General features: G+C 46.5%; 2 protein-coding genes across 11 annotated transcripts in view; one reads left to right on the top strand and one right to left on the bottom strand.

Moving 5' to 3' along the window:
• The window catches only part of DHX9 (DExH-box helicase 9), a 260,921-nt gene that overhangs the window by 184,436 nt on the left and 54,640 nt on the right, over nt 1-21,845 (bottom strand). The window lies entirely within an intron of this gene.
• The window catches only part of RGS8 (regulator of G protein signaling 8), a 33,599-nt gene continuing 12,870 nt past the window's right edge, over nt 1,117-21,845 (top strand). Inside the window, exons 1-7 of one of the 10 annotated variants that reach the window (XM_073216874.1) lie at nt 1,119-1,354; nt 2,382-2,432; nt 11,252-11,361; nt 12,481-12,553; nt 14,482-14,610; nt 17,037-17,138; nt 17,967-18,031. In XM_073216874.1, the coding sequence (XP_073072975.1) occupies nt 14,585-14,610; nt 17,037-17,138; nt 17,967-18,031 (193 nt within the window). In that variant the 5' untranslated portion in view covers nt 1,119-1,354; nt 2,382-2,432; nt 11,252-11,361; nt 12,481-12,553; nt 14,482-14,584. Of the gene's footprint in view, nt 1,355-2,381; nt 2,433-11,251; nt 11,362-11,742; nt 12,136-12,248; nt 12,351-12,480; nt 12,554-14,481; nt 14,611-17,036; nt 17,139-17,966; nt 18,032-21,845 lie in introns of those variants that run through there. The other 9 variants (XM_037021084.2, XM_017648663.3, XM_017648636.3 and 6 more) reach the window with 9 other exon arrangements.

Below are 21,845 nucleotides of genomic sequence, written 5' to 3'. Positions count from 1 at the left end.
ACCTCTAGACAGGGGCCTGAAGGAAGAGAACTAGTTTGCAGTGAGGACGTACAATTCCCTCGAAATCTGTTGCAGTCACGGGCAGTCTCGTTCCTCCCCACTTCTGCCTCCTGTCCCCTCCCTCTGGAGACGGCCCTGATTTGCGCTCTCTCTTCTCTTCATTAGCTCTGCTTGTGGAGTGGTCCCCAGCTGCAGCTTCCTTTGGTCTTCTCCGGCTTCCACTGTTTGTTTATTTATTCCTCTGTCAGCCTCTTCCTCTGGCTGTGGCCATTGTGAATAGAGCTGATGACTGTCGGCTCCAGGGCCTGGCAGCATGTGGGTAGCAGGTCCAGTAGACTCTACGGTTGGATGCTAAGGGTTATCCCTCATGCTCAGAAGCTGCTCCAGGGACTGGCCCAAGCTGCCCATGAAGTTTTGCTCCTGACCCTCCAAACGGAACTTTGCAGACAGAAGCATCACAGGACACACTCACCCCGTCCCCTCCCAGTTCTCCCTCTTATTCCCATTCTGGTCACCACAACTCCCCTGGTCACCGGTCGGGCAGAGGGCAGAAGGGCACTCAGGCTTGCCTGCCGTGTAGAGTGATAAATGACACTGACCATTTCATGCATTATCCCCTTTGTGCCGATCTCACTGTATCCTTTGAGAGAGTTGGAGCTATGCTTGATCTAAATTGCCTTGCCATTCCAGATTCCTGAGCCAGCATGGCCTTGCTTGTTGGCTGTCCAAGAGAGACGACCTTGAGGGCAGGCCAGGAGTGGGGGCTTTGTCTTTCCCCTACACCACTTCATAGAGTGGATGCTTCCAGCCTGGTGTTTTTGAGCCAAAGCAGGTCATCCTCTCTTCCCCATGCCAGTTACCCTACTTCACCTCCTGCGCTGCTGTGCCACACAGGGCACCTCTCCCCCACTCCCCCCTGCCACCCCCTGCTCTCTGCCTCTCCCTGAATTTCCAGAGCAGCTGGCCCCTTGGAGGCAGCTGCCAGTGAGGAGCTGTCAGCAGGAGAGACACACAGGCAGTGCCATCCTGCTCGAGTTTGCCGTCCTCCCCCGACTCCGCGAGGCAGTGCGCATCATCTGTCAGAGTGCCCCTCTCCCTCCCTCCGCCTCCCCACCCTCTTCCCTTGCCTCTCTGCTCCTTCCCTGTGCACAAGCCGAGAGGAACCCAGCCAGGGGGAGCCGCATGTTGCAGCCGCTCTGCTAGGCGCCCAGGGGAGGTGAGGTGGGCCGGCCCTCTGCCAACCTCTGCCTCGTACCAGGAGGTGGCTGGCTGTCACTCAGAGCCTCACCGAGCCATGCCCAGCAGGGGCCCAGACCAGCCACACCTTCCAGCTGCCCTGCTCACCGCCAGACAGGTAAGAGAGGGCAGCTCCTTCAGTAGGGCCCCACTGGGTCCCTGCTCTGCTTATCCCGAGCGGCAAACGGTGCTGAGGGGGGCAGGACACCTCAGAGCAGAAAAGGCACTGTCCAGCCAGAATCCTCATTCATCCTCTAACAGCTACTGAGTGGGCTGCGCCAGCACCCTTGCCAGGAGCGAGGAGGCAGGCATGTGCCTATTCTGCCCAGTTAGTGGGCGCTAAGCTGCACATGTCCTTTTTTTTTGTTTTCCTCTTTCTCAATCCTGACTCCCCAGATGCCCTGAAACCTGCTTTCTGTTCCAAAGGGATGTTGTTTCTGTGCTCAGATCCCTTCGGGGGCTCTGAAAATATTGTAGGTGGATATCTGGACTGGGACACTATCTCTTGTAGTTTCATTCATGTCTTTTTCTGCTGTTGTTCTGAGCGGGTCGCCTGCACAGCAGCCGGCTGCACACAGCATCTGTTTTGTTTCCAGTCAGCCTGCAGGTCTCCAGTGCTGCTGGTGACTAACGCTGGCGACACATTCCGATGCAGAAGGACTCGTAGTCACAATGAGTCAGAGGGAGATTAAAATACACTGGAGATCACCAGTTTCTTTGATTTTTTTTTAGCTTTATTGAGGTACAATTGCAGATAAAATAGTAATATGTTTAAAGTGTATAATGTGATGATTGCATATACACGTACGTCATGAAAGGATTCCTCCCATTGATTAATGAACACATCCATCCATAGGTCATGAATTTCTTTTTTTTTTCTTCCAGGTTTTTATTATTACATACAATGCTAAAATAATATTAAAGTTAAATTTTTTCTCTTAAATTTTTCTTAGACATTCTTAAAACTAGATCTGCTGGGATGAGAGGTTTTTCTTCCAACTGGTATAATTGACCTATAACATTCTATTAGACTCAGATATACAATATGATGACTCATTATTTGTTTATCTTGTGAAACGGTGCCCACAGTAAGTTTAGATAGAATCCATTACTATGGGTAACCACAGATCTTTTTTTTTTGGCAGGTCACCAGTTTCTAAGCAGCAAGTTGAGGGCACAGCCGCCACTTACAGGAGGTGATGAGTCCCTGGCATCAGCTAACTGGGTCCCCCCAGGGCTGTCTAGGTAGTGACTTTTTGGGGGCATGGAGGAGGAGAGTGGATTCTCTTTTTCTGTGTTAGAGTCACTCAGTATCCATCCATTGTTTCACACACACACTGAAAATCTGGCTTTCGGGTCCTCATATATCCTGATTTTGGTGTGCCTTCAGACTTGTGCAATAAAAAGGATAGCCTTTCCCAATCCTGTAAATTGGGTTATTTTTGGATCATTTGTTCCTATAGATTTGGAAAACTTTAGGGCTTTCTTGGAAGATGGAGGAGGATCTAGAAACTGATCTCCAGATAAGACAGCTATTATCAGGAGATCATAGAAGAGTGTGAGGAAAGTTCAATGCTCTAAACACACGTTGTGTGGTATCATGCCCAGGATGGCTGTTGTTACTATTTGGTGGATGATGACCCCCATGAGCAATCAATCAATCTGGTAAACTAGTGTTTTATTAACTGTTTGCTCACTGCCCAATCTTTGGAGTAGGTTTTCTGGAGGAAGGTCGATAGGAGTGGGGTGAGTGGGGATTCATAGTGTGTGTAGTGTGGCCTGCAGCCCACCATGGCCAGGCAAAGGTAGGCCACTCCAGGGGACTACATCCTTTGGCACTTTCTGAAAGAAAAGTCCACACAGTGCCTAACACACAAAGGAATCTGAACTTCCTCATTGTCTTTGTTCTGTTGACTTCAATCTGCTAAAGAAGCCAAGGTCTTTCTGTCATGGGTCAGTGAACTTGTGCCTGAAGAACACAGTTCCTAGCCATAGTAGCTAGGTACTCCCAGGGGATGGAATGAGAGTGCAGATGGATGGTTTAGCCAAGCCTGTCATATTTGCATTAAAAAACCCCCTCCAAATGTGGATCTCAGTGGTAGGTCAGCAGTGAATATGCTGAGATGTGTACAGAATGGAAAAGTCCTGGTCGTCCTGTGTTCAAGTCTCCCTAAGGCCACTAATTGAATTACCCTGGGCTTTTCATTCAGGGTTACTTAACAGCTCCTTTTATAATCTGTAAAATGGGTACAATAACAAGGGCCCAGTTTATTTCCAAAGGTTTTTGAAAGGGTTAACTAATAGGAATAATCATAGTTCTCAATTATCAAGACGTGATGGCCAACTTTGCTAGGAACCTCCCCTACATTACTCTGTTTAATCCTCCAACTTCCCAGAACAAATTGAGGCTCAAGAAGGTTAAGAAACTTGTTCAAGTTCAGCTACAGAAGTGAAAGCAATGCTGCTGCGTATAATGTTGTGTTGTTGTGTATAATGACTTCTTCCTCAGTCTTATCCCAGGCTCTCTGTTTTATCCTTTTTCATTTCCTCTTTGTCCAAACATCTGTATCTCCAGAGACACTAGAAATGCCCCTTGCTTCCCTGTGCTTGGTGGACTAGGATATTTTTCACTGTCTGATAAGCTTCAGCATCTCATCAGGACCTTTATCAGAGTGCACTGTACAGAATTTCTAGAAGGTTTTTCGAATTTTTCAATAAAAGGTCCTGGAAGGAACAGGGTCTCAGAGATGCTGATTGGCTCAAGGCAGATTCCTACCAGGTCTTATTTCTCAAGGAAAAGTGTCAGAATTTTCTCAGCATCTCTGTGCATCAGAGTGCACCCACACAGCCCTGAGCCCTCCCCCTGCTCCTCATGCAGACGAAAGTGCACCCCCACAGGCCCCGGAGCGAGTTGTCTCATTTCAGAGAGGGCTCCGAGAAGGTAGGAGCAGATGCCAGCGGGAGAGCTACCCCGAGGAGGCCTGGGTTCCGCTCCACTCCTGCCTGCCGCGGTTGCTGCACGTCCCCCCCTTTGGTCTGTGGAGTCTCCTTTTTTGCATGACCCTAAGTGGCTAGAATGGAACTGGGAGGATATAAAAGCCCTTGACTGAAGTCATTAAAAAGGGAGGCTTAGAAAGGCTTATTTTGTATTCAGAGGAGGGGGAGAGTGCTGAAGCCACTTTCTCTCCACAGCTGTAGACCCTGACAGCAACTGGTAAAGCTTTTGTTCTCTTGAGAAGAGGAAGAGATTGATAACCAGAGTCCTGGCATCGTGAAATAGGAGGAAAGGACCACAGTGCAGTGTGGCACTGCCTTGCACTTACATGTCAGCCCCAGGGCTTTGAAAACCAGGTCCTGCTGCTTCTCCATCTCTGGCCCTGCTGCCCATTTTCCTGCAGCCTCCACCCCGGCCCCATTTGGTGTGGGGCCTCTGCCTTCTATGACTGGTGCATTCCACGTGAATTCATGTTTCCATAAAGCTCAATAATTTGCAATCCATGTTTGCTTATATATTCATTGAATTCTTACAATCAGTAGGAAGTTGGCATTACTTTAGCAATGCTGATTTCAGAAATAAGAAAGCAAGGTCTTAAACTAAGATGGCCCAGCCATGAAGGGACAGAGTGGGAACTTGGACCCTTGTCATCTGACATTGGAACTTGTGCCATTTCTATGATTCTGAGCTTCCTCTTATAGCCAGCATCCTGCTCCAAGCATGACCTCACTCACCTAGGTGCTGGTTGGTCCACATAGGTTCAACAATCATTTATTGAGCATCTTCTTGGTACCAGACACTATGCCCGGTATGGGAGCTGTAGAGATGAGAAGTACATCTTTTACTTATGTAATGTACGTAGGTAATGTAATGTACATTGCTTGGCATGTAGGAGATAACTAAATATTGGTTGGATGAATGAATGAATGAATGAATGAATGGATATACTTTCCTGCCCCCAGTGAATTTAGGAGTTTGGTTAGCAGAAGAGAGTTGCAGGCCAGGTGCTAAGGTAAAGAATTAAGTCTGGGAGCATGGAGGAGGGCATTTACAGAACCTGGGTATGCAGGAGAGGCTGCTTGTAGTAAGTGGTCCTGCAGTGCAGCTTGAAGGAGGGGAAGGTGTAATGAGGCCCGGTGGTGTGGAGCCTATGATTGCACCCAGGACAGTGAACAGTACGGAGTTGTTAGGGCAGGAAGCACAGACCCGGGAAGTGGTGGGCTACTCTTAACATAGCCAGGACCCAGTTCTTGAGGAGTTTATGTGTCTGGATCTTTATTAAAGCTTGAGCTTTATCTTTAGGCTAGGGGGGTTTACAGGTTGTGAGGAAAAGGGAACATAGTCATATTTGTTATTTATACAGAAATTATGGCTGCAGAGTGAAGCTGAACTTAAGGACATAGTCCGGATCACAGAGACCACTGACCGTGAGGATAGGAACCAGGGACCATGAGTCCGGACTTGAACCAGAGCAGAGGGGCAAGGATGGAGGGGAGACAGACGTGAAGCCTATGATGGAGATTTCATCAGTATGAATTGGTAATTGGCTGACTAGAAGAGATGAGAGAAAAGGAGTTGTCTTTAATTACTTCCCTATTTCTAGCTTGAGTTGCTCAGTGGATGGTGGTGCCAGAAACACTGACCGAAGTGTGTTTCTTAAGAGACCTTTTTTTCAACACTGATGATCATCGTCTGAGAGACAGTCCTGTAATCCTATAATATCTCTGGATTTTGTATCATTTTCACCATTTAATTCTAGGAAACCTAAGGAACAATTGCAGTTCAGACTCCAAAGCCCCCAAAGTTTAACTTTAAAGGTCCTCCTAGACACACTGAGAGTGAGAAGCATAAAGATGATGAATAAAGGAAAGAGAATAGAAGGAAGAAAAGGCTTCAGTGAGTTTAAGGAGGCAAATAAAGGCTCATGAAGAACAAAAGAAAATGAGAAAGGTTAACAGAGGCTGTGTAGTCCTCCATCCATGCAGAAGCTTGAAAACCTTTATAAACGTATTTCATGTGTTTTTGTGTCACCTCGGTTAGCAGGTGGTAAACATGAATCTTTATGTAATAACATTCTCTTTATTTAGTGCCTTTCCCCAAACAGCTTATCAAAAAGCGGAGCAGATAATCATCCAAGTGATCCTCCGTGTGAAGCAAGGAGGTCATAGGAATTCTAGTTCCTGTTTTACAGATGATGAAATACTTGATACGGCTGGTAACAGCGGCGCACATGAAACCCTCCTTTGTCATTTGTCAAGCATTGCGCCAAACACTTGATTACATTATATAGTTAATCCTCGTAACAGGCATATGACATTGATACTGTTATCTTCATTTCATCCATGCTGAAAATGACACTTAGAGAGTGTAACTTGCGCACAGGTCCAGATCTGGACTCTTACGGGCATCTATTGAAACTGTTCCTTTTTTTTCAGGTCAGTCTACCCTCCCTAAGTCTTTTTTGGCATATACCTGCTCACTGGCAAAATTGCATTTAAAGGGAAGTTCAGAGCATCACCAAGTATGGTACAGATCTTCCTCAGCTTATAGTGGGGTCACCTCTTGATAAACTCATCATTAAGTTGGAAATAAGTCAAAAAGGCCTTGAATACACATAACCTATTGAACATCTCGGCTTAGCCTAGCCTACATTACATGTGCTCAGAACGCTTACATTAGCCTACAGTCGGGCATCTAACACAAAGCCTATTTTATAATAAAGTATTAAATATCTCATGTGATTGATTGACTACTGTACTGAAAGTGAAAAACAGAATGGTATGTTGGTTATTTGCCCCCAGGCTGGTGTGGCTGACTAATGGGCTCGCTGCCACCGCTCAGCATCCCGGGAGCAGATTGGACTGCATATGGCTAGCCCGGCAAAACATTCAAATTCAAAATTCAAAGCATGGTCTCCACTGAATGTGTATCACTTTCACACCATTGTAAAGTCAAAAAATTGTCAGTCGGGGACCGTCTGTAATAGGGTAGGGTATACGAGAATACGCAAAGCATTTTCCTTCCCACAGATTTTCTCGTTTCTTCCTTATAATCACCCTGAAGGGCAGGTGTGTTAATTTGTTTTTTACAGATGAGGAAATTGAAATTCAAAGCTCTTGGTTATGTTAGTCAGTGATCACATAGCTATTAGGGTGGTTAGGGTCACAGAGCTAATGGCAGAGTTGGGACCAGAGGTCCTTTCTTCTGATTTTAGGTCCTGTGCCTCTCAGGTTCTCTTTGCAGACCTCATGGGCCCTCCCCTTTAGCTGCTGACTTCTTTCCACGTTCCCGCTGATGTTCCTCGTGAGAAGTCGAGCAGGCTTATTACAAATTAAGTATCTGGATGCTTGAACTGATGAACAGGAAATGAGGCTGCTAATGCTCAGAGGAATGAAATTGAGATGTATTTTTTTTTCTAGTAGAATTTTGGGCCAAGTGGCCTCTTTCTGTCCTCCCTGTGTCCTTCCAGTCTCCATGGAAACCCCAAATCAATGCAGCATATGTTGATTCATGTTTCTACTGTTACTAGGAAGCTACAAAGTGGAAATTGTTTTTAAAAGATTTGCGAAAGAGCTTTAACATCCTGACCAGAATTCAAATCTAATACCCAAATGACTGTTTCATTGAAAGCTTTTAATGTGGTGCTATCCCAGGTGGTGTGCTGATTAAATAAACACACATGGGCATTTGGCAATAAACTTCCTCCACTGTCATGGCTTTTAAAAGTATTATATTGCTGACTTTAATTCCCTTTATGTTCAGTGTAAGTGCATTTTTTGGCCTGTGTGATAATGCCAAGTGCTCCTTTTGCTGGTGATTAATTGAGTCCTGCCTTGACTGGGCTGCTGGGAATGATTGCGAAGGCCTTAGGTACCCATGCTGCCCCCGAGTGTCATTATCACTGGACTGACTTCAGTCTTGACCTGGAGACTGCGGAAGTCTATCGTGTTTCTGTCACATGGAATCCTGAGGAATTTTTTCAGATTTTTTTCATGAAAATCAAACTCAGCTGAATGTATTAAGTACCTGCTCCATATGAGGCAATGGGAATTGATAGGAAGGGGAATAGGTCACAGTGTCTGTCTTTGTAGAGACACAGCATTTGGGAGGATCAGAAAACAAAGCACAAAGATAAACTACCCCCTGTGATGTGACTGTCAGAGAATCACACAGCAGCGTGATGGTGTCGGGATGGAGGGATTCATTCTCACTGAAGAAGTTCTGAGAAAGCTTTGGAAAGGAGAATTTTTAGCTTGGAGGTACTGGGTTTAGAGAAGGAGCTGGGTGTTAAGAGGCAGATCAAGGGTGGGGACATTCTGGGCAGAGGGAGTGAGAATCCGGGGTGCGTGTGCATGCCTGCATGCATGTGTGTGCACATGTGTGCACAATAGGGTATCTGACTGGAGGGGTAAATGAGGCTGAATTATTGGAATGTCAGGACAAGGTGTTGTGATGGAGCCCATCAGAAATTATTATACAGCTGATTCACTTTATGGTATCTGTTCAGTGGGAGACTCTGGTGGCAGTGTGGTGTGCTAGGAGGTTTGTGGGGGTGGGAGGGCAATGAAATGGGGCAGGAAGATCAGTTGTTTACGAGGGGGCGGAAGGGGCATCCACCGTGCTCTGCCAAATAACCTCTGACTCGGCAGTGTCAATGGATGGGAGGGGATGAAGGTGAGAAATGTTTCAGAAATACAATGACAAGGTTTAAAAACCAGTTCATCAAGGGGACTAGAGAAAAAGAAGTAAAAAATACCTGCACTGAGGGGCTAGGACAGAGTGACATCACGAGCAACCATAGGGTACCCAGCAGGAATGGAGGACTTGGAAGGAAAGGTGGTTGTTCCCAGTGGGTCTGTGGGGTCTGAGAAGGGTAGAGTTGCCTAACGGACCTCTGGAGGAGCCATCTGGAGCTCCAGACAGGCAGGATGGAAGGACTGATTCTGGAGAGAAGCAATGGCGGGTGCCTGGAAGGATGGGGTTCCCAAGGGCAGCAAGCGTAGAAGGGGAAAAGCAGGGAGGTGCAGTGCAGAGAAGCCAGAGCAGAGCCTGCAATGACTGCTGGCCCGGGAGAAACCATGTGTCGTGGCCAGGGACAATGTCCTGTGCCCAGCTGCCAGCCAGAACTCAGGAGCAGTAATCAGAGCTGAATGCAGAGCACTAGAGCCCTGGGCCACGGCGCTCAGCCTGGGGAAGAGTCCAAGGAGGTGAGTGCCCATCCCATCAGCATGCCAGCCTCCTTGCCTGCCGCTGTCTCTCTCCTTCAGGAAGGAGGCCCATCCTAAAATGCTGGCCCTTTGGTTCAGCTTAATTCCCCCTACCCTCTGGAATTCTTTGTACACCTGCCCTTACAGGAAGGAAGATTAAGGTAGAGTCCTCCCCTGAGAGAGGGCTTGTACTTGGTCTGTGTTTCTCAAACTAGGGTGCTATGTGGTTACTGTGGTGTTTGGGAGCGTTTTGGTCAAAAAACTTTCAGATTAATTTTAATTTTCTCTTTTTGCTCATGCTAGATGCACGTCTACACATTCTTGCTCCACTGCTCTTTAGATTCTCATTCTTTCAAAACTTTATTAACTATTTTATCTTTCCTTAAACATTGGGCTGGCTGACTGACCTCCTGTGACTATATTATTTCTCTAAAGGCTGAGTGGAGGCTCTTATGATGCTTGGTCAGCTTCCACTTGAGATTTGGGCCCATCTGCAGCCTGGCCCTGTGTCCTCCTCAGAGCCTGTAAAGCCTGGTTGGCACACATCACAGCATGAGACTTGGAGGAGGCCTTAATTTTACTATTTTAGCACTGGTAAGGGAGTCCCCTGATGGCTCCACCTTTGTATTAAAGTAAGGGGCAGAAGATTGAAGTCTGGTATCAGATACCAGCCTGCCACTTATAAATGACTTGTCTCTGTTTTTCCATCTGTAAACTGGGGATGGTAAAGATTTTGGCCTTGTAAGTTTGTTGTGAGTATTAAATAAGGTAACACAAAGGCAATGTTTCCACAGTGTCTGGCATATGCTAAGTGCTCATTAAACATCAGCTATGTGCATGGAATCCAGAGGTGGATTCATCTTACAGTGTAGACGTAACTTGGATTAGGGACGTACTTATTGATGGGCTTTAATTCACCAGTTTATCTGTGCACCTGTTTCTTATGGTACAGTGTATTAGGCAAATGTCTGGAAGTAAAGGATTCTCTTTACGCTTCACTTCTAAACCCCAATTTGCATCAGGGACTATGGGGTGTGAGGGATGGAAAACGTTTCTTTTGCATCTCGTTTTATAACACTAAGTTCCCTTTACCTAACGAGGGCCACTGCGGGCATTTTCAGAGAAAGACAATGAGTCACTGTGGAGGCAGTGTCAGAACTTTATTTCATCCTATCATCAGGCAGTGTGTGGTTGCAGCAGGATCGTGTCACCACGAGAATACAGGTTATGCACCAGTAGATCTGCCAGGAAAGATTGGGTCCTGGCATGACGCTGTGGGAAAGCTCTGCTGTAAGAGTTGTAAGAAAATAAGTTCTGGTCCTTGGGCTGCCTCTTAGTTGTTGTGCCACTTTGAAAGAGGCATGTCACCTTGTCTAGCCTCAGTTTTCTCATCTGTAACACAAGGGTAATAACGCTTTCTCTGTCCATGGCATGAGGTTGTTGAGTGGCAATATGTTAAAATGCTTTCTACATTGCAAAAGGTTAAACAAACAGAATCTAGTATCTTTATTGTAAAGCTATCACTTTCCATAGAGATTTCCTCTTCCTCTAGTAGAGGCTGCCTTCTGGGTTTCAGAACCGGCTTGCAGCAAAGACTAGGTACATTTGGAGCTAGTTGCTGAGTGGGAGCCGGAAACTCAGCCTTGGACCCCGAGAGTGGAATGAGGAGAGGCACACGTTATCCCAAGGCAGTGTTTTTCAAAGTTTAGCCTGGATCAGGCTCACCTTGGAAGGCTGGGCTCCATCCCTAGAGTTTCTGAATTGCAGGTCTGGGGGTGGAGACTGAGAATTTGCATTTCTAACACATTCCCAGGTGATCCTGACCCTGTTGGTCCAGGGACCACACCCGGAGAACTACTGTACTAGCAGGGAGAGAGAATCCTCCTTTTGGAACTGAAACAGGCAGCGTGAAGATCCATGTGGGTAAGGTGGTTTTCCTACAGAAAAAAAAATGTACAAGACAGAAAAATAGAGATAATGTGCAGATTGGGCAGAACAAAGCGAAAAGTCTCACTCTGTAACAAATGCAAGTAGGGGGAAGTTGCTAGGTGATGGATGAGGGAGAGAGGTGAATTTCCACTGTAGGAAAATCCAGGAGCACAGAGTTGGAAATATTCATGTTTGGGGAGGAGAGGAGGTGGAAATTTCTCATTAAGAAGTGAGGAGTGGTGTGGTTGGCACAGGGGGTGGGAGTGGAGATGGGCTGGGGAGCAATGCCTCTGTAGAGTAAGGCGGACAACCGAGAAGAGGAGGGGGGGGAGTAATTTCAGGGCTGTGTCGTTTGCCTTGGTAGTGCAGCACAATAGAAACTGGGAGAAAGGGGGTGGAATTTAGATGTGTGACCTGCCCCGTAGCTTTCTTGCTCTCTGCATTTATCACATCACATCACACCCAGCAAGCCAGCCCCCCTCCTCCTGGCTCATTAGGAGATTTGATTCGGCTGGGCTCCTGCTGTCAGCAGCTGTCTGGGGCAAGATCTTTGTGCTCCCTGCTTCCTGAGCACCAACCAGCCTTCAGCCAGCAGCAGAGCTCATTAGAAGAGGGCCCCTGGACACCTGATATTCAGCTCATTGGTGACCAGAAAGAGTTAACACAAACTGCGGCGCTGCCCCCAGCACAGCCTCTGGGTGCAGAGGGAGGCAGCTTTGGGCTGTGGGAACCTCTCCCTGAGCTGCAGCCAGAGGAGCAGGAAAGCAGGTTAGTGAGGCTGAGGAGGAAGGTGTAGGGGGAGTGCCAGGCTAGCTCTGCTCAGGGCACCTCCTGCATCCTGCCAATGAGGATGGGCGTGCAGACGGTGCCCAGGAGCTGAGCCACCGCCCGCTGGGTGTGGGCTGCTTCGGTATTTACTGGATGTGACAAGCAGAGAGGAGAGCTTTCACGGGCCGCTTGCTGCCCAGCTGAAGTGGTAGGAGGTGTGTTGTGCATGCATGTGTGTGTATATGTGTGTATGCATGCATGCGAGTGTGCCTGTGTGTCTACGCACACATGCCCTTCACGTGCTGAGGATTTGACTGCTAAAAGAAAGATCTACTCTTTCCCCAGAGCTCCTTAACCTGCAGCCTCTCTGACCATCCAGTTGGCAAGGCCCACAGGCCATGAGGACTAGTCAAAGACAGTGAGTATTTCTTTTGCTTTTCTCTTTCCTCTTGGAGGTACCCATGTGGGCTGATTGCATTATCCATATTTAATTAACCTGCCTCTCTATGCATATTGATTGCTTTCTCCCTGATGAGGTTCTTAGTTTCTCTTCCCTTCTTTATAAATCTTTGCCCTTTGATTTTAACCTTATTTTTGCCTTGAGTATCTTCTTTTTCCATTATACCCCACCCTGCCTGCCCCAGAATCACCTGTAACTTGATGGCTACCTATGAGGGGGCATGTACCATGGGAGTAATCAGACCCTTGGCCTTCCTGGGCTCTGCTAACCCCAAATTCTGTCCCCTAGAAGTCAAGGCCAAATGGACTAAGAGCCCCAAGATATGGGGATGAATGAGGAATCTGGGGTCAGAGTGTCCTGCAGGGTCTTATTTAAACAAATCCAAGGCTAAGCAGATTGAAGGAGTGGTGGAGGGCATGAGGGGCAATGGTGGACAGTGCTTGGTTTGGAAGAGAGAGAGGCAGTGATCTAAGCAGCCTGGCAAGCCAGTGTGGGCTAGTGGTGTGAAGCAGGAGAGCCAGACGGCAGTGACAAGAGGCCTGGTGACACCTGCCCCAAATGACCTCGTCTGCTGTGTCCGGGGGTAGTAGTACCGGGGGTAGGTTGTGCTCAGCTCCAGAATAATGAAGGCCCCTGGCCCAGACTTCCTCCTCCTCTGGAGCTATATCCCACAAGCAAGAGACAGTGAGGCTTAGGTGCCCAAAATAGTGATTTCTAGAGACCCTCACAGTCGTAGAGGGATTTGATGTCCTGACTTCTGGGCGATCAGGTGGAAGCACAGTTGGGACAAAGATGAATGAAATGGCCCTGCTGCCAGGGGATACAGTCCAGCCTCAGTCTCCTGGGGGTGAGCCTTTATACAAAATCTAACTCATTATTTTTAATTTTACCAAGCAATCTTTTAATTCTAGTAATTATAGTATTATTAGAGAAGGCATTTAAAAAAGTGTTTGTGAGATGTTCTGGGTGATACCAAGTAATTTCAGTGGAGTAGATTGTGTAGGGAGGGGCCTTATCTATCGAAATTAGGTTTCTTTTAAAATGGATTCTATGTCTGGTGTCAGGGTTCCCCAGGAGGGCCCTGTATGGACAGGTTGCTCTCTTCACGTGCCTCTTCCGGTCAGTTCTGTGGGAACAAAGGGTTTGAAGCCTGGAGTGTGGCACCCCCAGGAGGGAGAGATGATTACCAGTCCATCAGCCATCAACCTCAACCTCCTTTCTCCCTGATGCCTTCCCTGCTTCAGGTCACTAACTGGCCAGTCCCCAGTTAGTGGAAGGTTAGGCGTCCTCCATACGGGCAAGAAAGAATGACTTGCATATTCATTTCCTCTGCCCATGTGTGTGATCCCTGCACAGGAGCAAGCCTGTGTGGTGACAGTGCCTGACAAGCCTCCCTTGGAGTTACTCCAACCTTCTTCCTGCTCCCGCCTCCCAAGGCTGTGCACGTGATCACCTCCAGGGACAGGTTCCCTTGGGGGGAGGTGAGAATCAGACTGGCAGCCAATCAAATGCTTATGGAGCAAGTGCTGACCTCTCCCTCAACCACCGCTCGCTGGCCACTTGGGCCTCACTTGAGAAAGACAAAGAGAACAGTAATTTTCACCTTGCCAGGCCCCTGCCTCCCTCCCTGGAGCGTGTGTCCCACTTTACTGTTGGTGGCTGGTGGTTGGGGAAATAGGAGCTCCGGCAACGGGCGGCAATGCAAAGCCAACCAACATTTTGCTCTTGTGCCGCCTTGGCTGGTTGTCTGCGTGCAGGACAGGCAGACATTTGTGGGGAAGGGGCTGCCGGTGGGGAGGTATTCCGATGGTAATGAGCCATCTGAGAGGAGTTGTAGTGCAGTCAGAGAGGGTGGCCCCGGCTTACAGCAGATTCTTTGATTTTAGGTGAGTGGACGTGAAAGGGTAAATCCCTGTGCCCCGCAGTCTTACCTCCCGCCCTGACGTCCCTGCACAGCAGCCAGAGGGGTAATCGTAAGCGGGTGCCTGTATGGCCGCTTTACTGATGCCACGCAGGTAACTGGTGCTAACCTGTCTTCTTGCCCCACCCTTCTCCTCTTTCTCCACATTCCCACTCCCTGCTGCTTGAGCCGGCCCTGAGCCTTCTCATCTTTAATCCCATGGGTGGTTCACTTGCATCCATCCCCCCAGGCCCCTGCGTGGACTGTGTCGTCCTTCTCTGGGTGCTACTTGCAAAGTTATCACCTTGCAAGCAAGGCCTGTCTTAGCACCCAGCTCTTCTAGCTCCCAGCAGGACTTACTATGGGTGGGACTATGCATGAGCTTGTATGGAACCCTTTAGGGACCTCTATAAGGTACTGGAATGGGGCAGAAATATGAGGGCAAGTTTTTTTTTTTTTGGTAACTTTAACCTTTGACTCTTGCTTCTGCTCCCATTATTGTGGACCTACCTAACGAGGGTGTAACTCAGGTCTCAGCTAGACAAGATGGAAAATCAAAACCACTTTGCCCCAAAGAGTATTTTGTGGAAGATTTTTGCAAACTACTTGGGAGAATCACTGTTGTCTTGATAACAAGTAGCCCCTTTACAATGGCCCCTGCTAAACTTTGTTAGGTGGTTTGCATGGATTTGCCATTTTTTGAAACCTCTTAGTTACTCTTTGGGGGCATCAATCTGACTGTCTTATGATAGATGATTCTGAGGCACCACTGACTCCCTGAAAGGTGGATTTTGGCCTGTGGTGCAGCCTGAGCAAGACCTTTACTTGAATTCATGGAATGTGATGACTCAGGGGCCCTTGATCAGTTGCTCGCATGGCCTGGTGTCAGAGCATCCTATGATGAGTAAGAGTGGTCATAAGGAGCTTGCTGCCCCAGGCGAGAGAATGGCTATAGCCAATGTGCTGAAATGCCATGCAATCGATGACTTCATAATGCACTTGGCTGAGATGAGGGGCAGGAGCACAGGACACACAGGCCCCATTTTCTGCAGGAGTGGGGTTATTTCTGGGCACTTGGATGTCCTAGCCTTAAAAAGCTTGGAGATGGGCTGTGGAATACAAATGCTGTCCATCCTTGCCAAATATAATACCATCCTGGGAAGCATTCATTGGATAAGATTTCTGTGAACAATTAGCAGGGTCAAGGATGAAAACCCGTTGGAAGTAAAAGGAAAAGATTGAATTGCATGACTTCTACTGTCTCTGCCCATGCCCAGGATTTGTGAAAAAGAGGAAAGGATGGCCAGGCTGAAAGGATGTCCTTTCCAATATGGAGAATGAGATCTTGTAGGACTATTTGCTTGGCAAATGGTTGCCAGTGTATGTGTCGAAGTCTTTTTTTATGAGTCACTTTCAAGTTCTGATCTGATTATACCAAAGCCCTTCTACTCACCTTTGCCCTCCATGGGCCATGGTTAAAGGTCTGGGGTTAGTAAACTTACTCTGTCAAGGGCCAGAGAGTAAATATTTTTAGTTTTATGGGCCATACACTCTGTGTTGCAACCACCCAATTCTGCCCTTGTGCTCAAAAAACACAGTTGACATTAGACACTGTGTAAATGAATGGGTGTTGTGTTCGATTTACATGAACAGGTATCTTTCAGGGCTGCAGTTTGCCAATCTGGTTAAAGGTGAAGGGGGGGCTAGTGTTAGCAGTCAGGAAGAGACATTAGCACCATTTCTCACTGCACCCTCCACATCAGATAACCATTTATGTGTTTGGTCCTTAGGAAGATAAAAAATATGAGAATTTTAAACATGCATGTTAAAATTTTAAACATGCGGATTGCAATAAACCAACATCTAACTAGGAATATGAGAGCTTAGTTGAGTAGATAAAAGAACTGATGGGGGGCACTGGTTCTTAATTGCTAATGGAACCAATTGCTCTTCTCCTGACCTGTAGGGATTGGTCCTTGTTGGTCTGTAGTCATTCGCCTATATCCTCAGGTCTGTGGGATGAACTGAGCTGCTGCGAAGCCCCATGCTTTGTGCTCTGAGACTCTATGATATGCACCCCCGTACTGTGCCGGCACCCCTCTACTTTCCGTGTGGGCACCACTTCTGGGGCTTTGCTCTCAGGAGCCGCTGTGGCTACTGCTACTTTGCCCTCCTAGTGGGAAGGCAAAATGTGGACTGTTATTTCATCATCACTGTATTTCCTTTCCCTACAGAGAATCCTAATTTAGAAATTCTTCCAAGCTAACGACCTTCATTGACTTACCGTCAGCTTGTGTGTCAGCTTTAAAAAGCATGAAGCCTCTAGGGGTAGGGTATCTCTTACTATTCTGGGAGTCGAGAGAGGGAGAGGGTATATCCCTTGGTCTTCTAGGTGCCTCTCCTCTTGCTCATGAAATCATCGGGGCTGCCTGGGGAGGGAAGGGGGTCAGGGTGGCCACGCAGGCTCCTGCAGCAGCTGCTCTGAGCTGACAGCCGGTGGGGTGACAGTCCTCCGTCCTTCTGCCCCTGTGCTTGTTGTAGGAACAAAGGGATGAGGACTCGACTGGGATGCCTGTCTCACAAGTCAGATTCGTGTAGTGATTTCACAGCTATTCTTCCCGACAAACCCAACCGTGCTCTAAAGTGAGTAGTACGGCCACCTGCACGCCCAGGGTGCCCACAACTGGGTGCTCATGGCTGGGCTATAGAACCCGTTCTTCTCCAGTGAGTTGTTGACCAGATGAGCCAAGTGACAATAAATTCCTGCCTTTTGGAAGCTCCTTTTTTTATCCCTGAATGTGAGTGAGAGAACGTTTATTTTCCTTTGCAAAATGTATGATTCAACTCAGAAAAGAGACTTTCCTTTTACTCCTTTTCCCATACTGTCTACCACTCTTATAATACTGTGGTGAAGGATATTTTTGGTTCTATTTAGTGGTCAATCTGAGCTCTTAATTGGGAAACAAACACTCAAATCTACTCTAAAAATGTGCTCAGATTCGGGTAATCTGGATCCAGTGCCTGTACTGGGCAGGCACTGTGAAAGACGTTACCAACATTACCTTGTTTGACTCTCAAAGGGTCCTGGGATGGGTGTTGTAATACCCCTTACAGAAGTGAAAAAATTAAGGTGACAGTAAGAGATGGAGTCAGGAGCTCACACTAACTTTTCTGACTCCAAGACCAGTTTCTTTCCATTGTTATCTTGACATCTTTACATCACGCACTTACTGAGCTTTGTTTTTTAGCCTGAAAGCCAGTATACCAAATACACTGAATTCCAATCCTGAGGGCTTTCCTCATTGGCTTAAGAAACAGGGACAGAATTCAGGGAATCCAAGTGTGGTCTCCATTTACCGCCCCCACCCGACCCCACTGTTTTCATTTGTTCTCATGAGCAAATCATGGTGGTGGTTGTAGGAGAGGAGGTCATTTCAGAAGTATTCAAGAGAGCTGTTTCTTTTTTCCTAGGAGATTATCTACAGAAGAAGCTACCAGGTGGGCAGATTCCTTCGATGTACTTCTCTCCCATAAGTGTAAGTAGAATTTAGGTTTTATTACACCACGGCAAATCGTCTATTTAGTAAAAGATGTGCCAAATGCCTACCGACCAGGTACTGTGCTAGGCACCCCAGAAGGTTCCAGTCCCTGCCCTCACAGAGCCTCCTGCTTACAGGGACAAAGAGATAAGAAAGCATAATTTCAATGCAGTGGAAAGAGGGTCTTCTTGTGTTTTCTGGGTTGAAACTATGGTCCCAAGAATCCTTCAAGTTCTCATCAGTTTTAGCAGAAAGAATTTAGCTTAGGGAGTTGGAATGACGGGCTCAGTGGGAATGAGAGAATCTAGGTTCCTTCACAGATCATGTGTATAAAATTAAATGACCTCTCCCAACTCACTGGAGAGCCTTAGGTTACTCATCAGTCAAATGAATACTCTGTGATTTTTGTCATTCACTTGAGTTGGCAGTTTTGAGTTTTCTTCTTTTTTGTTTTGGACGCTTACCACTTCAGCTGTATTGTACCCCACAATTTCTGACTGGGTGCAGGTTTTACGGGCACACACTTCCACTCTCCCATCTCTTCCATGTTTTCTCTTCCTTTTCTCTTACTCCTTTGCTTCCCACAAGGGCAGAGATGGTTGAACATATCTCAGGAAGGGCACTTGGATGGCAGCCAGACTTTTCAGTTCTTTTTTTCTCCTTACAACTGACTGCAAATTCACTGGGCTTTGAAATCCTAGTGGCATGAAATACATGGCAGAGGAGGAGCTGGCTGAGGAAGAGAACAGGGTCTTTTGAGGAGAAGTTTTCACTCACGCATTCAGTGCTCCTCTTAAATTTGTCTTGTCAGTCTTAGGAGTATTTGATCTGGGAGTGAAATGGCTGCTTTTAGTTTAGAGTATTTTTCCACTTGACTGGGCTCACGATTTTGTACACTGATGTTAAGGGCATAGCTGGTAGTCCATAGTACTTGATTTGACCCAGCTTAGCTACTGGATGGTTGAGGGGCCTTGATGGGGTCCCTCGGTCTTCAGAAGATGTCTTTAAAAGTGATTTTGTTTTCCATCGGATGATCAGTTTCCTCTGACGATGCCCCTGATCCTAATAAATGAATTAACAAATGCTTTTGAATAGATTTTAAAATGAAATGCAACATCTAAGAATAAGTACTACTGGAGCAAGTAATTTTGTGAGACAGTCATTTTAGTGTTCTGTGGATTACACTTAGAAAGGGAAATGAGGCAGCATAGATAGAGCATATATAACATATGGCTGTACCCAAACACACGCTCGTGTGGTTAATTTGCCAAGGTAATGGCATATGTGTGATAATACTGAGGATTTGACAATGATTTGTGTTTTTTATGAGGCCATTTTGGTTTATTTTCTGGAGTCACATTAGGCTAACCAAGTGTCACTATCGATTTGTACCTTCTTTTCTGGATGGATTTGATTCAAGGTCATCTTGAAGTTTGGTTTCTATTTCAGCCTCAGGACTGACTCAGTTCAAGTCCCTGAGGCTGTTTCCTCATTCTAAAATGGGGATGGAAATACCTGCATGCTACGTGTCACCAAAGCATGAGACTATTCATAAAAGGACACCTTCAGATGATTTTGGGTTCTTTACTCAAAGACGTTTTGCAAGAATATGGTGGTATTTTAAAAAATGATGCTTTTATTTATCATATGCAAAATAAAGTACCTTGAGAGTAGGTTGCAAATTTTGCTGCCAATTATCTGTGTTAAGCCATTGTAGACAGAGTTTATGGTGGTAAAATTAGTGGCTGGAAACGTAGGGTATATTTGGATTACTACAGTGACAAAACTTGATTTAAGAGGCTTAATTGTATGTTTTTGATTCAGTGACTTTTAGACCTGAAGACGGTTTATTATGCTTCTGTTGGGGATGCTTTTGGTTTCCGGGAATGCATAACACTTTTCTGAGATGGGGACCCCATCCAGGGGTTACAAGCTGACATCAGATTGCTTCTTTGTACAAACACTACAGAAATAGCGTTTTTGAACTGTGAAATTCTGTGATCCTCCTTGGAGTCTGATGTTCTGCTTTGATTTGTGTTTAGTATGGCAATAAAAAGGCAATGGAGTGAAGGTCTTTGAGAAGAAAGGGACCTTACTGGTCACTGGAAGAATTTCCAGGTTTTAGAACCCGAAACTTACTCCCCGTGAAGGCTATAGAGGAGTTAGAGCCCAAGTTACCTTGAAGGGTGTTGACAACTTACTAAAAGTCTAATTAATCTGGGTTAATATTGTCACTCAATTAGGACTGATTAAGCTTTTCCAAAGGGACTGCCTGTGTGCTGGTCTCTTAGGAAGGACAGTGGTTGATCAGAGGTATGTAGGGTTTTCAATTAAGACAACAAATGCCCTAAAAAGCAAAGAAAGGGAAATCATTAAATGACTGGGCTCCAGAAAAATGTGCATCAATCTAGACCCCAAGCTCTGGTAATTCTCCATACCTAGGCCACTGTTCTCCCTGGTTTTCCTGTTTCAGGAAATGCAGATAATTATTTTTGTTTCCTTTCTCAATCTATAGAGCATCTTTGCCACCCATACTCTGCCAAAATGAGTTTTGGGCACTCATTCTTTTTTTTTAGAAAAAGGTGTACTGTACAAAGTCTATGCTAAGCAGCTGGTTGTGGGGGGCCACAGAGATGAACAAGACGGTCCTTCCTGGTGGAGAATGCAGCCTTCTGAGAAGACAGACTTGAATACAAATAACAAAAGAAGTAATACAGTGTGTGCTCACTATGGATTAGGGGGCTTCCCGATCTCAGAGTCCTGACACCCAGTGCTCCTGTTCAGTTTTCTCAAGTCAGTATTGAAGTCCTTGCTGATCTGGAGCAGAAGGGCCACTTTTTTTTTTAGAGCATTGCTTCCACTTAATTGGGGGACATGCTTCTGCGCAATTAAGTTAAGAACACTGGCTGGTAGTCAGATCTGTGTTCTTGGTTTTGGCTCAGCTCTGCTATCCAATAGCTGGGTGGCCTTGATGGAATCCCTCCGGTCTCTTGGAAAATCTGTTGCCTCATCTCTACAATGAAGAATCCCGAGTAGAATGTTTCAAAGGCTAGTTCCAGTTCTCCCCTCTTGTTCTGAGATGCTCTCTGTAGCAACTATTGAGACGGGGCCATAACCAGTCGCTGACGGCAGGTGGTTTGAGTCAGCGCTGCCTGCAGGGTTATGAAAAACTGCTTCAGACCTGAAATGCTCCAGCAACCAGTGAGGGGCTAACACCTAACTTGTGTTATGAATGCTTCTCCTTTCCTTGGTGGGTCCCCCAGTGTAGGGGGGGGCACATCACCGGCTCAAATCTCAGGGAAAAAAAGAAAGCAACTTCGCTGTTTTTTAAACCTTAGAATAAAAAAAAATCTGGAAGGCAATTATTTGGAGCAGTTTGATTTCCAATCACATTTAGTTTATAAATGCGGTACAAAGTGAAGAAGCACTCATGGAGATCTGGGCGATAGCCACTTGCTAAGTGTCCTTTTATTTTTTTTCGAAATAACAAATAAAAAGTGAAATTGAAATGGCTGATGGCTTCTTTAGGTAGGGAAGGATTTCTAATGTGCTTTATTTAGCATCTTTTTCTGTTCATCCAGCGGCAATTAGACTTGGTGTCCGTGTGCTGCTCACGTATTCTGCCCCGAGGGTGTGTGTCTGTGCGTGTGTGTCCAGCCAGAAGCCTTTCTGCCTCTGCAGCTCATACCGGGGAGAGTGACGGCTCCCTGTTCATAGGAGATCTTTTCTGACTGGTTTCTGTAGAGCAGGCACAAAATTGTCTGTCTTCTGCTTTTGTTCCTTGTGTGGTTCAGGCATATGCTTATTATTT

Source organism: Manis javanica, chromosome 11 (genome assembly GCF_040802235.1).
Source record: "Manis javanica isolate MJ-LG chromosome 11, MJ_LKY, whole genome shotgun sequence".
Lineage (NCBI taxonomy): Eukaryota > Metazoa > Chordata > Mammalia > Pholidota > Manidae > Manis > Manis javanica.
Note: the sequence above shows the minus strand (reverse complement) of the source record. Positions and strands in the feature narration are given on the sequence as shown.